Genomic DNA, 16,162 nt, shown 5'->3' with positions numbered 1-16,162 from the left:
AAAATAGAATCTTGGAGAAACGAATGTGCTATCTAAAGGAATGAATCTCAAACAGGCAATGTTCAAGGATTAGGAGGCGATACTATGTTGGCCAGAGAACATTTCCAGATAAAACAAACACCCTCCCCGGCCAAACAAATGAACTAACAGAAAACCAACGAACAGGCTAAACTAAAATACACAGCCACACAGAAAACCACAGGCAGGCAGTCACCTGTTCTGCTTGGGGGTAAAACTGACAGTTCTACAAATACAGGGAGAGAGAGATAAAGGATTTCAAAGTATGGGAGTGAGTTTTGTTTTTTCATTTAATGCCAGGTTTCAACGAAGGGAGAATATGTTTGTCACTGGTACACATTCGTTCCGTGTAAAACCCATCCAGATGTCTTAACAGGCTCTGTCAGGAGTGGGAGGGTCCCCACGGCTTCGTCTCAAAGCCGGTGAAGAACCCTTCACTGGGAGTGTGGAGCAGGCCCCTCATGGCCATCACTTCTTTTTGAACACTTGATGGCACACCTGGTCGCCGCATGTCAGATCCTGCAACATCAGAAAGTGGGTGAGTGATGAACAAGCTGGGTCTTTCTTCTGCCCGGCCCCTGGCCTTCGTGTTGTCTGTGATTTGGGTGGGAGGTGGGGGAGGGGGGGGGGCTGACTGTAACAAAGAGGACACGTATTCTGGGCAAAGTGCATCTCATGGATCCAATCAGCTGACATGCCCTGATTTGATTTTGACCCTTGAATTGAGCTTGAGCAACTATAAGAACAAAAAATTTGAAGAAATTACCCTCTTGGGCGGGATTTCTCCTACTTTCATGATTAAAGCAACATCACCTAATTTATAAAAGGCAGCAAAGCCATGAAGAAGAGAAGGCTCTAGTGGGGAGAAGCATTCGGAAGGCAAGGGCCTAGGAAGATGCCTGCTGGTGACCCGTGTTGCTCAGCCCTGTGGGCTTTCTGGCCTTGGGAGATCAGAACGTTGGTTGGTCTTGGCCCAGGCAATGAAAGGGTGTGGGCTGCAGTAAGATGCAGTTTTTCATCCAGATAGAGCAGCGGTTCTCAACCTGTGGGTCGCGATCCCTTTGGCGGTTGAACAACCCTCTCACAGGGGTCACCTAAGGCCATCCTGCATATCAGATATTTACATTATGATTCATAACAGTAGCAACATTACAGTTATGAAGTAGCAACGAAAATAATGTTATGGTTGGGTCACAACATGAGGAACTGTATTTAAAGGGCCAGAAGGTTGAGAACCACTGAGATGGAGGGAGCCCTCAAGCCTTATCTGTAACTCATGACCCTTTAAGGGAGGAGAGAAAAACATGGGTGTGGGGAGCGCCAGGAAATCATCGCAGTTGACGATGAATCCGTTGTCTTCACCACAGCGACCTTTGGGTATTGCACTACAATTAAAACGATCCATCATCCAACCCGGAGCAGGTAGGGAAAACCTTCCATGGAAAACAGTGCATGCCTCCCATTGGTCATCCATCAGCTGACAGTGCCTCTGGAATAAAGATCCCAGGTGAGGCAAGGCTGGCTCTGAAGGGCACGTGGTGACTTGAATACTGACACTGGGGCCAGGCACCTGCCTGACTCCACAGATGAATGAATGAATGAAGTGCCATTAGTTGAATGAGCCATTTATTTAACAAATGAGTGACTGAATGCATGAAGGAGTGAAGAATTTTTCACTGTTTGAATGTTTGACCCATACATTGCCTTGAAGATTGAAGAATAAAAAAGTAAGCTACCTACACAGATATAATTCAAGGATATCAGCAATGGTACCCACTGCACTGCTTTAGTTTGGCATCCGGTGGACACAGCTTATGATGGGAGGTCCATGCCTGAGGCCTACAAGCAGTTCATGGGCTCAGCTGCCCCCTGTCCGTTCCACCTGCACCCCAACCTCTCTTTTCCAAGCTCACATAGCTGCGAGGAGGCCTGGGCCCACCCTCTCTGGGGACATCTTAATTCTGAGCCTCACATTTCTCTCCGGCTGCTCTTTACAGGTTCCCTGCATTTCTCCATGGATCTCAGCTCCCTAGCTCAGCATTTTGAACTTTCATTTTAACGGCAGCCATCACAGAAACGGCCGTCTAGATTTCTTCCTGGAGACCCCTGAGCCAGACAGGAATGGCTTTCTGACTCTATGACCACACACATTTGGCTGGAGCTCAGCAGGGGAGTGCAGGGCCATTTTTCTTGTCAAGGTGCCTGGCTGGATGAACAGGCAGCTGGTGTGAGCACAGAGGCAGGGAGCTGGGCAGACCCAGGACTTACCAGGTAGAGTTTGTCCCCTTCAACCCACTGCCTCCAGCCACGGTTCTCCTTCTCCCCCTTCTGCACGCACACGAGGACATTGCCTTCCCAGGTGATCAGCGACTGCAATGACAAGTTCCAGCAAATCAACCGTGTGGCCTTGACTGGGACCAGACGAACGTCAACCTGCGGCTGCAGTCCCGACGCTGTGCCCAGGCTCCCGCCTGGCCACCGGGCAGAGCCCTCAGCCTCGGCCGAGACCTTCCAGGCTCATTTCCGCACACACCTGCCATTCTAGCCAAACCGGCTGGCTGTGGCTGGTTCTGTCCTCTTAAGGAATTCTACTCTTCCATTTTATCCTATGGGACAGATAGCATTCCAAGTCAGAAGGGGGAGATGATGAATGTGACTGTCTCACGATGTAACATTTCTGGGAGGGAAAACACCTCGGAGTCTGCAGATGAATAACAAACTGGGAAAAATAACTGTAACACATGTCAGACAAAAGACCCGCGTCCCTTCTATATAAGGCGCTCCCATAAACCAGTAAGAAAAAGATCATTAACCTAATAGGAAATTCAACTGAAGACGCCAACCCACAGCTTACATTTGGGGTGGGGAACATCATTTGGGCTGGCCCTGCCACGGCATTAGGAGTGAGTTAATTAAATGCTTGACCAAATAGAGCAGCTAGTTTTTAAGGTGCTAACTTTGTATGGCCCTCGGGTGATGTTATAAATATCCAGATGGCTCTCGGCCAGAAAAATGGTTCCCTCCCCCGACACAAGGAAAGAAAAACACAACCCTAGCAGATGGCCTTTAAACCTAAGAAAAGACAATCAACTTCACTCATGATAAGAGAAATGCAAATGAAGGCTTTTTTGATACAATTAATCTCACAGTCAAAGATAAAAGAGTGATAGCACACTGCAGAGGGGCGGGCACCCTCTGTGGCTGATTGGCTCACCCACCCCCTGTCGCCCCTTCCGGCTGAAGGGTTCCAGTCAAGTCGCAGGAAGGAGGTAGTGCGGAGGGCACCTGCTCTGTGCTGACTCTCTCGGGAACAGCCCTTGCGGGAGGCCGGGCACAGTCTGTCCTGGTACTTCTCTGTCCCCACTGGAGAGGGAGAGAGCCAGAGCCAGAGCCAGAGAGAGAGAGAGAGAGAGAGAGAGAGAGAGAGAGAGAGAGAGAGAGACCCAACTGTTTGCTGTGGGCAAGCAGAGACAAAAAGTAGAAAAGGGGATTCATTCATATTCATTCTCTCTCTCTCTCTCTCTCTCTCTCTCTCTCTCTCTCTCTCTCTCTCTCTCCCCCCCTTCCCTCTTTCTCTCCCTCTCCCTGCAGGGCTAAGAACTGATCCTGGGGAGAGTGGGGTCTGAGGGAAGCGGAGAGGCAGAAGGAAAGTGGGTGTTAACGCAGGGAATCATTTGAGTCAGAAAGGGCTGATAGGACGCCGATCATTTCAGGAAGAGGGCGTTCTCCGCCATCCATGGTGATGCAAGGACTAGTCAGAGAGAACAGGTCTCTTTCTCAACCAAAACGCAAAGACTAGGGGAAATGAATCATTTTCAACTGAAATCCTGCGCCAATCTTCCTGTGAATTCTGGTGTCTGATGCATGGGCCCCCCAGCCACGCAGTTCAGAAAAGCCCTGTGGATCCCTCAACCACGCGGGTGGGGCTTCGCAGGGGCCATCCTAGGCTCGGACGCTGAGGTTCTCATGCCAGGCCCGCTCTGACGGAAGCATCTCCAAAGTGCCTTTCATGTCCGACTTCCTTAGCGAGGGCACTGATTATAATTCAGCCTCGACGTGATGGCTGAGAGGACAGTGCCGCAGGACAGCGTGAGAAATAAAACGGCCCGCTCTCGTGGCTTGGATGTCAGTAGCAAAGAAGGATGACAACCTTCCCCTCCAATCCCAGGGAGGTGACAGAGCTCATGGCCCATGACTTGGGGAAGCGCTGAGTCTTCCAACTTTTGAAAGAGCTTCTGGAAGCAGGAGAGAAGGGGGACTCCGGGGAGAGTGGGGTGCCTGGCAAATGAGGAAGGGCAGGGTGGAGGGTCCTGGCACTGTGAGGGGCTGGCCTCTGCTGGGGGTGATAACATGGGTACCTGGCGATAGGACACCCAGCTCACCTCCCCAGCTTGGGAGCCAGGGCAGAGTTCCGGTGGCTGCATTGGCAGAAATGGGGTGGGTGCTATGAATATTCAAGCTGCCCATCCTCATGCAAACTACATGGGCACGGACAGTGAGTAGCCAATGGCGGTCATACCAAATGACCAACCAGAAACCCTCTCCTGGACTGTGTGACCCCTGGGGTCCTTATATGATGCTAAGGTTGGGGTGGGAGAATCCTTCAATTCGACTGAGATTAACTTTCTCCCCATTCCTACGTGTGGGGACTGACCAGGTGTAACTGGATTTGGAAAACCAAAGGCAGGCGCACGGAGTGTGAGTGTGAACACTGCGACAATCACTCACCAGGCTGTGATACCACATGGTGGACTCTGGAGGAGAGGGGACCTGCTGTTACCCCTGCCTTCCCCACCTCCACCCACTGCCCCCTGCTGCTTCCACTCTCTGCCTTATTTACAAACTGCTCCTCTGGGTGAGGGCCGGCCTCCTCTGCACTCCAGCTCCTGCGCTTGGAGATAACACGTGAACTCAGGGCTGCTCGCTTTCAGAATCCTCCCTATACCCACGCCACTCAAGCACCTGGCAGTCTGGCCTTCGGAAGCCTGGGGATTTGCTCCATTAGGTCCTGGGAGTTAGAGTGACGCTAACCCAGAGCCAGAGACTTGCCCGAGACTTCTGGAAGTTCCTGGGACGGGGGAACCCTGACTTCACTCAGTACACTGAGTGTTTTGTTTGCTATGCACTTCATTCTTCTTTAAAAAATAAACCAGTGGGGCTCATCTAAAATGGAGATATTTCATATGAAAACCTATGAATTCTCAACATCTCTTGGGGAAAAAAAATCTGTGAACATGAGGTATCAGTCCCTCGTGGCAATGTGTGGCTGGTGCTGAGCAGGCTGCCCCCTGAGGAAGCTACCCTGCTCAGCTCACAGGGCGGAGTCCTCCCGACGACACCCCACCGGGCCCTCTCTCCTTGCCTGCCAGCCCATGCCAGACCCTGAGGGGCCACACCCTCCAATCGCTCCTTTGCTCATAAGCTTAGTGCAGAAGCTAGCTTGCCCCTTCCTCCCTAAGATAATGTTGCTTAGTGCCGGCATCATTAAGTCCATTCTGGTCCCCCTTCCAGGTTGTTGCTGTCATTTTCCCTTTGTGAAGCCAAACAGGAGGCCCCTCCAGAGTGTGCGCCTGACCACCGCCCGCCCAGCTGAGTACCTTCACAGTGCGGTTGTCCAGGCCCTTGGTGTGCTCCTCAAACTCCACTCCAACGGTGAAATCCAGGTCATAGTTGCGGAACGTGCTGTTGGTTTTCGTCTTGAAGTTATCGCCGTCCTGCTGAATGATCTTGGTCTGAGTCAGGCGGACCGCGATCTTGCGGGTGGCGAAATCAATATCTGTTGGCAAAGGGAGTGGTGGAGGTTCTGATGTGCTCAGCCAGACTCATTCATTTCTTTAACAAGGCCAAGCAATCGGGACCGGAGACACAGGGCAGGGCAGGCCCCATTTCTCTGCCTAAGCAGGAAACAAGAGTTGTCTTACACCCGGCCAGTTTGGGCAGCTCAGTCAATTGTTGGGGAGCCCTGGTGGCAGGGGGAGGTCGCAGGCAGGGTCGTGCCTGAGCTGCAACTCTCCAATATGCATTCATGTACACACACACACACACACACACACACACACACACACACACATATCCCTCCACCACAGCAGCTCCATTCTACTTATTTGACATATTGGGTTTCTTTTGAAGAGTTTGCTGAACATACAACTTCATGTTTTAAAAGAAAAAAGACTGTTTAAAACTCACCAGCCTAGATCATAGGCAAAGATGGAATTTGTTATTGTCTACAAGCACGGAAGGGTACATATAAACTTCCATTTTTAAAGCAGATTAGGAGCTTATTTATGTAGGCTGTTCTCCCTCCCTCAGCAGCTTTAAGTGTGCTCCAGATACTGTAGACCAGCGGTCACCAACCTGTCGGGCCTCACGGACCACCAGTGGTCCTAGCACCACCGGTTAGCAACCGCTGCTGTAGACACTCAGAAAAGACTTGCTTTGAGATTTGCTTCATTGTTTTTAAGGAAAAGATGGCCATTTGTTTATATCTTTATTATGAAAAATTTCAAACAAGCAAAAGTAAAGAGGAGAGTACAAGGAACCCTACACTCATCACCCGGATTCAACAATTACCAATATTTTGCTGCATTTATTCATCTACAGCTTTTCTTTGTCCTGATATTTTAACGGAAATCTTACTCATCTCTTAGAGACCATTAGGAAGTAAAAGGGAGCATGCCCTTCAATGGAGTGTTGCATTTCCCAAGCTCTGTACTTTACAGTAAAAAGCTAAGTGCTGCGTGCACCTCCTTGCTAACCTCTGGTTACACATAATCCATCCTTCAAGCCAAAAGGGCGCTATCTTTGTGGAATCAACCTAGAAACGGAGGATAGGTCTGGGGTTGCTAAATGTGTTCCTTTGCTGTGAACATCATTAAGCTCTTAGTCCCGCACCAAATCATATTTGACCCCCTTTATGCCTGTAAATTCTCCAGTAAAATGGGGGAAAGATGGCTTACCTCACAGTTATTTAAGGTAAAAATTCACTTAAAATAATGATACAATGCTTTACACAGTGCCAAGGAGCTATGGTGATTTGACGCACATTGGCCTCCAAGCCTTGGCCTTTTCTGTTTCAGTCAAACCCAGTCTGGAGTGAAATGTGTGGGCCACACTTGCACATCCACCACCCGACGCTGTCCAAGGGCCCGGACTCTGAAGAACAGTCGGATGGCGGCTGATCTGCTCACTTGCATGGCCCTGGCCCGTCACAGGGACATTGTGTCAGCTTCCTCACTCCATGGTTTGACCAGGGGGTAAAGAGCTTTAGCTTTGGCCCTCGGTGCTGAGGCCCGTGCTGGGCCACACCCTGCTGCTGGCACCACAGGTGGAGATGGAAAGAAAAAACCAACAACCAACCAACCAACCAACCAACCGCAGGTCACATATTAACCAGATGAAACAAAGAAGGTGGCTCCTCCAGGCAAAACTACTCAGAAAGAACTGGGAATTACAGAGGAACTCAGAGCCGAGGTGTTTGTCAGAGAACAACCTATTTTCACTGCCCAGATGTGGATAGCAAGGCCCAGAGACGTTAAGTGGCGGGTTCCGAGCTACTCAGCTGGGCTGGAGCTCCCGACAGTTTGCCTACAAATGCATTCCGTGTATCAGGCACAGCTAAGGCTTTCCCAGCAGAAAATATTGCTTGTCCTTGGCTGCTTAGAAAGGTGGATCACAGTTTAAAATGCCTATTGCTGGGGGGACCGGCTTGTCCTGGAAATAGCATCCCTACTCAATCTTTCTGACCGGGGCCAGCGGAATCTTGTTAGAGGCTCTATGCAAATGTGATCAAGCACCACTTCTTCTCTGGATTGAAAAATGGCCTGGCCTCTTGGCTTCCCTTTAGCGTTTACACAGGCCAGTTAATCACGCCACCTCTGCTCCACTCTGGGGAAGGGAGCCGTGATATTTCTAATCAAAAGGAAGGTTTACCTGCAGCTGTAGAACACACACGCGCACCCACACACAGGTTACAGAAACGCTTCCCCTTTGTACTCTGCAGAGAAAATTATTTTCCTGCTATGGTATTCTAACACCAGGGTTATCAAGTATGTTTTATCTGCTTCTCTGGATGAAAGGTAGCTCCGCGCCTGATTTACAGCTGGGTGAAATGAATTTCTACCTCAGGGGAGAAGGTCCAAAGGCAAGCTAGTCCTGAATAATATATATATGGCTTGTAGCTGCCGCAGAAGAAAAAAAAAACACTGAAGTGACTTTATTAAAAGCATACTTTTCATAACTGCATTTTGAACAATGCAAGCCATAAAGGTGAAATATGAGTATGCTACTCAACATTAAAATGCTTTGTAATATTATTGTGAAAAAAGCTAGAGTTGCAGGCTGAAAGGGCAGGCGCTCTTTATAAATTAAAGAGCAGAGATTGCACACATATTCATCACATGAAATCTGAGACCCATTCCTAGTGCACCTGTGATGGGCTTCAAACCTGGACCCCTTCATTCTCCCATCATCAGCACTTCGAGGCAATTGTGAGCAGCAGTGTGGAGGAGCAATCCTCTCCATTCTTCCATGCCATTTCCTCCTCCGTATGACACATTTAGAGAGGACTTGGCTTGGCCCCCTACCTGCCTCTTCTCACTCCTCAAGGGCATTTTTAAATAGGTTTCAAACTTTCTCTGGCCAGCAGAGGCAGGCCGGAGACCTTGGGGTGCCTCCCTGCTCCCCTTGCTCTATTTTACCTCCTCACCTGTAGGCTACTACTTCCCACTGGGAAGGGGCCAGGATGGAGGTGCTGCTGGTACAAGCAAAGAAGGGCCCAAACTTGCCTTCACCTGGGTCTCTTCCACCCCCAGCACTTTCCCTGTTTGAAAGTGCAACCAGGTACCATGTGGTTTATACAAAGACTTTGGCAATGACCTCATTGACTTGTGAGCACCAGCAGGAATCCAAATGTTGTGACGCCAACTCTTCCTTGGGTCATTAGACAGTCTGTCTTCTTCCTTCCTTCCTTCCTTCCTTCCTTCCTTCCTTCCTTCCTTCCTTCCTTCCTTCCTTCTTTCCTCCCTCCCTCCCTCCCTCCCTCCCTCCCTTCCCCCCTCCCTTTTCCCCTCCTTCCCTATCTTCCTCCCTGTTCTCCAGCCCATGGCACTGCCCTAGCCCAAGCCACCATCACGTTTTGCCTGAACAACGTAACAGCCTGCTAATGGGAATCTCTACTTCCACTCACTCACTCACTCACTCACTCACTCACACACTCATTCGTTTGTACCGAGGGACTCTGAGGGGCTCCCGTGCAGTTACTAAGGGTCCTGCCTGTCTACTTAGGTGTCCGCATCCCGACAAACTTGGTGAGAATGAAGCCGCCTCCCCTAACCCTGGGCCTAGTACCTCTTCCCGGAACAGTGCTGCGGAGAGAGCTTGGGTGTTAGGATCAGACAGGGCTCCTGTCTGCACTGCAGCAGTTCCCAGCCACAGGTGACCCAGGCAAGCCCCTTCCCCACTTCCCTGGGCTTCAGATTCTTCCCCTCACGAGATGGAAAGCATTCCTTCCATCTTCGCCCCCGACTCCACCCTGTGCTCTGGATCATGTATCCATGTGCCAGTTTTAATACTCCACTTGGATGCATAATGAGCATCTGAAACCAAAATATGGAAAGCAGAATGCTGCACGCATGTCCCCTGCCCAGCACCCCGTCTGAACTCACTCCTCCCCAGGCCTTCCCCATTTCAGCCAATGGGATCGCCACCTTCCCAGTTATTCAGGCCTAAGCCTGGGGGGCATCTTCACTTCCTCTTGCTTCATATTCATCTGCAAGCCCTGTCACTTTACCTCCAAAGTATACACGGGATCTGTCCTCTTTCCTCCAGCCCATGGCACTGCCCTGGCCCAAGCCACCATCATGTTTTGCCTGAACAACACATCAGCCTGCTAATGGGCATCTCTGCTTCCAGTCTTGCCCTCCTGTGACTCATTCTTCATACTGCAGCCATAGTGATCCTTCAAGAATAAGATAGGTTAAGTCTTCCCACCATAAGGCCTGACCTGCCTCTGTGGACTGATCTTCCCTTATTCACCACACTCCCAACACACCAGCCGTCATATGGTTCTCGAACATGCCCAGAGCCTTTGCACGTGCTGTTCCCTGTGCCTGGAATAATACTTCTCAGCATTTAAGCTTCGGCTACGATGTCACCTGCTCAGACAGCCTTCCCTGACCACCCATCATTCTCCACCCCATCATTCCTTCTTATCTTTTTTAAGCAGTTACCACTACCTAAAATCATCTTCATCCTGAGATTTTTCAGCCTTTTTCATCCCATGGCACACATGAATTAATTACTAAAATTCTGCAGCACACCAAAAATTTATTATATTTTTTGTTGATCTGACAAAAATATAGGTATAATTTTTATTGATTTACAAAAAATAATAAAAATAGCAATTACCTCCCTTTTATGCTGCAAAGTGACTTTTAAAAAAAATCAGGTGCCTATACTTGTACATAAAGATTTCTGTTACCAAAAAAAACACCAACCCAATCAGACACAACCTGATCCAGCCGGAAGGAGAACCTCAGGACATGACACTTTTCTCAGGGTAAGTGAGTTTACCAGCTGCCTTCCTTTGCTGTCAAAAAAGAATCTGGGGCCTCAAGAAAGACCAGGTGTCTCAGAAAGCAGGAGAGGAGGTGCCCTTGACCTTTGGCACTCCTTTGAATAGTTAATGACTTTGATAATTTGGGGCAAACCCAAAGGTTGGCATGACGTGTTACTCTGCTGGCGCCAGCAGCTGGGGTGTGGGGTGAGTCACTGGGAGTCTCTCATTCCCCCCCACCGGAACCAGCAGTCAGGCCCGCAGAGAAAGCCAACACCCTGACGCTGGGACTAACGCTAAGAAAGTAGCAATTCTTTGGCAGGAAGTTGAGTTACACCTCACGATGTTTAAATACCTGGGATTTGCTGATCTCCCCAAATGCTAAGGGCCTCGTGCCCCCAGCTGCAAGGTAGGCAAGCTCCATGGGCTTGTCAGCGTTGGAGCAACAGCCCCTGCCTTGCAGGGCGGGTGTGGAGGAAGTTGCACAGATCTGCTGGGCTGCTTTCAGCAGGTGAAATTGTCGGGGTGGCCCTCCCTCAGCTGCTTCCGGCTGAGAGCCTTGAGGCCTGTTTTTAGTCATCACCAAACGAGGCCCCCTGGGCAGGTGAGAGGGAGCAGGTGTCCCTTCTCCATGGTGGGAAGTGACTCCAGCTAAAGCATTTCTGCATGTGGCATCATGGCCCTGCGACACCGTGGGCTGCCAGCAGCTGGGTAAACTGAGGCATCAAGCACATCTACCTTTGGGTACAACCACTTACAGTTTTCATCTTAATCAGGAGAGTGGCAGCCTACTCCTTCTAAACTTCAGAGACTCTGGCACAAAAAGGTCCAACAAGCCCGGCTGGTGTGCTCAGTGGTTGAGTGTCGACCCAGGAACCAAGAGGTCGCTGGTTTGATTCCTGCTTAGGGCACATGCCCAGGTTGCAGGCTCAATTCCCAGTGGGTGGCATGCAGGAAGCAGCCGATCAATGATGTTCCTCTCTCATTGATGTTTCTATCTCTCTTTCTCTCCCTTCCTTTCTCCCTAAAAATCAATAAAACTTTAAAAAAAAAAAAAAAAAAAGTCCAACAGTTTTCTTATTAGCTTGAGAGCTATGTAGATCTATGACGCTAAACTGGAAATTCTGACTGCAGCTGTAAGAGGCAATAGGCATCTGATACCAAAGATACTGGGACAGAGCTATGCAAACAACGCATTCCCAGGGTGGGAACCCCTCCCCCACGCGGAGGCTGCACACTGGTGTGGACGAGGCCCCAGGAAGGCCGTTTCTAGAGAGAGAACTGGCAGAGCGCCTTGCATCCATCCCTTCCTCCCGGAGAGGACAGAGGGCGGGACAGAGTGGCTGGCCTCTCACCTTAAGCTAGAGAAAGGGTTTCAGGGGCCCACCCTGCAGAGCGGAAACTAGACGGAGGCTGGATTTTATACCCAAAGTCACCGCAGGACTTTTCATTCTTTAAAAATGAGCAGAAGAAGACACAAAGTTGCTTTCTGATGATATTTCCCCGAATCCGCTTGTTTGGCAGGCTGCTCAAACCTGGCAGCCCCCCAAGGCCCTCGTTAACGCACTTCCCGTCGTTCCACATCGTTCCACTGTCGACATCTTCCGGAGAAACAGGCAACGCTGGTGCTACTTCCCCTACTCGGCAGATGAGGAAACCCGTTCTGAGAAGGTCAAGGTCAGAGAGAAAGCCAAAGCTATGTTGGCCCCTCTGGTTCGCTTTCCTCCTCTGATGCTCTTGTTCAGAGCTAAGCTCCAGACCATTTATTTGCCCACAGGTAGAATCAGAACTCAGTTCCTATTGCTCACTCAGGGCACTGAAAGCAGGTGCAACACGGTTAGGATTTTGCCTCCCCCTCCTCTTCCAAGTACAGGGTGTCCCTTAGAATGTATACACACTGTCCCAGCTGCTAGCTCAGTTTTGAAAATGAAATGTATTTTAATAAACACTGCCTTTACCATTATTCAAAGTGTGTACATCCATTTTTTGGGGGTGCCCTGTGTATTGAGGTAAAATTCGGATCACCAGGAGGAAAAAAGCTACCCAGTGTTGGAAATATGTTCAGTGTACACGAAGAAAGCCCTATGAACTGTCGAACATGCCACAGCCTTCGTTGTGCACACACTGGAAATGTTCATGAAGCTAGAAGTGAACCGCACACCCAAGACCATGACAACCGTTCTGGATGAGACTTCCCATCCCCATATCCAAGCCCTTGGGCCTCGGCCCCACCCGCGGCCACTGTTCTCCTGTTTTGTGTGGGCAAGTTCCAGCCAGGAACTCCTCACGTGGGGGAGATGCTACCGCTGGCTACGGTGAGCGGGAGGCCGGTGCAGGATGAAGTCAGGATGAGCAGCCAAAGCCTCTTGCTCGGTGCCCAGACCATGGTGGCTGCCCAGCAAAGGGAGCTCCCCTTTGGGAGGCCAGTCCCCCTGCCTTCCAGTGGCTTCTGCCCACCCCACGAGAGATCCTATAAGAGAGTCTGCTCGGGACACACACTAATTGAGCCCCTGGCGTGGAGTCTATTTCAGAAGTCAGATAAGCAGTACCACCCGGTTGGACGTCTGTGACCAAAGCCTTTCCTGGCCTCTGCGGGCTTGCTTTTCTCTAGCCCTGAAAGATTTGTGAGCCACTCCTCTTCTCTTCCCACGACAAGACTGACAAAAGGGCAATGCAGGGCTATTGGTGGATAATATCGGGTCCAACCGGCTGTTTAAGAGATGGCGGTCACAGGAACGTGAGCGACTGCATGATCCTCTCAGGTTTGGCTTTGCTCTTGTATGCACATGTATGTTTGTGTGCGCGTGCGTGTGTGATTGTGTATGTGTATCCTCCATTCAGTGCGTTTTTTCTGTGGACCACGTACTACGCTAAGGACATTCCAGACACAATCTCATTTACTACTATTCCCAACTTGCAGAAGAGGAATCTGAGCCTCAGGGAATGTGCATGATGTGCCTGATGTTACATAGCTCGTAGGCGAGGAGTGAGACCTGCACTTAGATGTGTGAGCTCCACAGGGGCACTGTCCGGAGGGCCAGACCACAGTCCTTCTGAAGCTGCCCTCCCTCTTCCACCCCCAGCCACCCCCTTACCCAGGGCCTTCATGTAGCCTTCAAAGTTGTCATTGCTCTCCATCTCCCAGGTTCCATTCTGGTCCTTCGACATGGTGATGGACTCTGGTTACCGTGGTGCGTGGTGCACGTCCAGGAGCAGGCTGCAGGGAGAGCGTTTTGAAATGAGTCACTTTTATAGCCTAATGGGTTGGGTTTATGGCTCTGAAGATAACAGGTGCAAAGGTGATAAGCATAGCCCAGAGGAACTTCCCTTTCCTTTTCAAAGTTCAGAAGGACTACAGGCAACCCATGGTCAAAGTCCTGGCCTGGGCCGGCATGGATGTCCTGGTGACGGCCACACACACCTGGCCCTGGGCAGCTCACTTTTGGCTGGCTGGGCTCCCACAGAGCCCCTGGCCCCACACAGAACACTCCATTCAGCACCCGAAGACCACAAAGACCCAGTACCCACCCCCACATGCACTACAGGCCACAGCCCCTAGGCCTCAGACGTGGAGTCTGTCAGCCACGTGAGCACTGCCACTTCCGGTCTGGCTAAGGAAGCCAAGAAGATGAGCACTCACACCTGTGGTGCTCCGCTGTGCTCTGTGGTGGCCACTGTGCTCTCTTCGTCTTGTTTTATCTTACACGAGCTCTGCGTTATGTTTAGCTAGCTCCATTTTACAGATGAGAACACATCAAGGAGGTAAAATCACATGCCTAACAACAACTGGTAAGTGGCTGAGCTGGGATTCAGACCCAGGTCTGCCTGGCCCCTAAGCTCTTTCTTTAGCATGTGTGAAAGTCAGGTGGGAAGGGTCAGAGTTTGACTTGGGAGCCCGATTCTCACTGGCTCTCTTCCCCAAGGGCCTCTAAACAGCAGGGCCAATCAAAAAAGGTATGTTCTACGAGAATGAATCTTCTGAAAGCAAGCAGATTAGGTTTATGGCTTAGGTTTGGGAGGGCGGCCAGATGGGGCAGTGGGACAGCTTTAAGACCCCAGGAGCAAGCTGAAGTTCACCTTGACCAACATGGGGGTGGGGCGGGGGGAGGCGGGCATACTGACATTTGGGTAAGTACTCTTGGTTCAGGGCTGTTCTTTAAACTGACTGTCCCAGTGGGTCAGAAAATGGGTTGATTTATTGCTCTGCCACATGGTTCTGAGAGATGGGGTCTGATCAGGGGTCCCTACACTCTGAAAAAATGGAGGTGTAGGTTGAAGATGAGTAAACCAGGATTACTCTAAAGCAAGGCCAAGTTTGATGAACACCCTGGGGCTCTAATGTATGTATTCTTGTGCTGTGAAATCTAAGCAAATGGCTCTGTGTGTGGCTTAGGGGATGTCAAATAACACATTTGTTTTTCAGTAAATATACTGGAATCAGGAAGACACGCAGTAAAAAGTGGCCCAGCTGCTGTTAAAAGGGGAGGAGGAGAATAAAGGACAACTTCTCCACAAATGGAGAATGAATGATATCAGCAGAAGTGGACAGAGAGTGAAGCATTGGGTTTCATTCGTTGAGGCCCAACAGAGGCTGCTATAGACTGAGCACTCAGCCTTCTGGGTTGGAGAAGTAGGCATTCCCCTCCAGGTTCAGATTCAAGGACCTCCACACAGCCACTCCTACCCAAGCGGAGTCCCCTATAGGCCTCCCTTGTAAGAAAGCATAAAAAAACTGACCCTGTAGCAGAAGGGTTTAGGGGCAAAAATGGGGTTGTTAATTGCAATAAGCCAGGCACTTGAGTTTTAGTGGGCATGGGGATTATTCACCCTGTGTAAGACAAGAAGTTGAAACTGAGATGCTAGCAGAAAGCCAAACCACTTTAGGAACTAATTCTCAGTGGGCATGTGAAGTAGCCAAAGCTGCTCGGAGACAACAAGAATGTTTGCCTATTTAGCCCAGGATCTATGTGAATTAAATGCAGTTCTGCTCTGTTCGAACTCTGGTTTGGGGTTTGACTATATGCTTCCGGCTAGCCAAAATCTATACTAATAAAAGCATAATATGCTAATTAGACCAGACAGAAAAAACGACCTTTCAGACGTCATTCTGGACGTCCTTCCGGACAAAGCCATGGTGGCAGAGGCCGAGGAAGAGGTGGTTAGGGGTGATCAGGCAGACAGGCAGGCGAGCAGGTAGGAGCCAGCAGTCCCGGACTGCTAGAGGGATGTCCTGGATTGGAGAGGGTGCAGGCCGGGCTGAAGGACTCCCCCCCCACCCCAACCCCCGCCACCCATGCATGAATTTCGTGCCCCGGGCCTCTCGTATTAAAATAAAGTCCTGCTTGCAATTCTTATAGACTGCTAGAAAGAAGTAAATGTAAAAACTGTCTGGAGGGACACACCTTTGAAGGCCAATCAGAATTCCTGTAATAAGGCCATGACAAATGTGATTTCATAATCCCAAATTTTAAAACACACATGAAAATAATCCACCTAAAGCAAACATCAGCAGAAACGTACAGTCAAATTAGACTTCCAAGGGCTTCAGATAAAAACAAAACAAAACAAAACAGATACAAACTATAAAATAAG

The 16,162-nt window shown here is 50.0% G+C and overlaps 1 protein-coding gene across 1 annotated transcript; it reads right to left on the bottom strand.

The window, feature by feature from the left end:
• Positions 1 to 305: 305 nt before the first annotated feature.
• RBP2 (retinol binding protein 2) lies at positions 306 to 15,153 on the bottom strand. Its single transcript, XM_081105588.1, has 4 exons — positions 13,666 to 15,153; positions 5,616 to 5,794; positions 2,287 to 2,388; positions 306 to 537 (listed from the first exon to the last, which is right to left on the bottom strand). The coding sequence occupies exons 1-4, from the start codon at positions 13,736 to 13,738 to the stop codon at positions 487 to 489; spliced, it is 405 nt and encodes a 134-aa protein (XP_080961714.1). The 5' UTR covers positions 13,739 to 15,153; the 3' UTR covers positions 306 to 486.
• Between the last annotated feature and the right edge of the window lie 1,009 nt (positions 15,154 to 16,162).

The sequence above is a fragment of the Myotis nattereri genome (assembly GCF_964212035.1).
Source record: "Myotis nattereri genome assembly, chromosome: 14".
NCBI lineage: Eukaryota > Metazoa > Chordata > Mammalia > Chiroptera > Vespertilionidae > Myotis > Myotis nattereri.
Note: the sequence above shows the minus strand (reverse complement) of the source record. Positions and strands in the feature narration are given on the sequence as shown.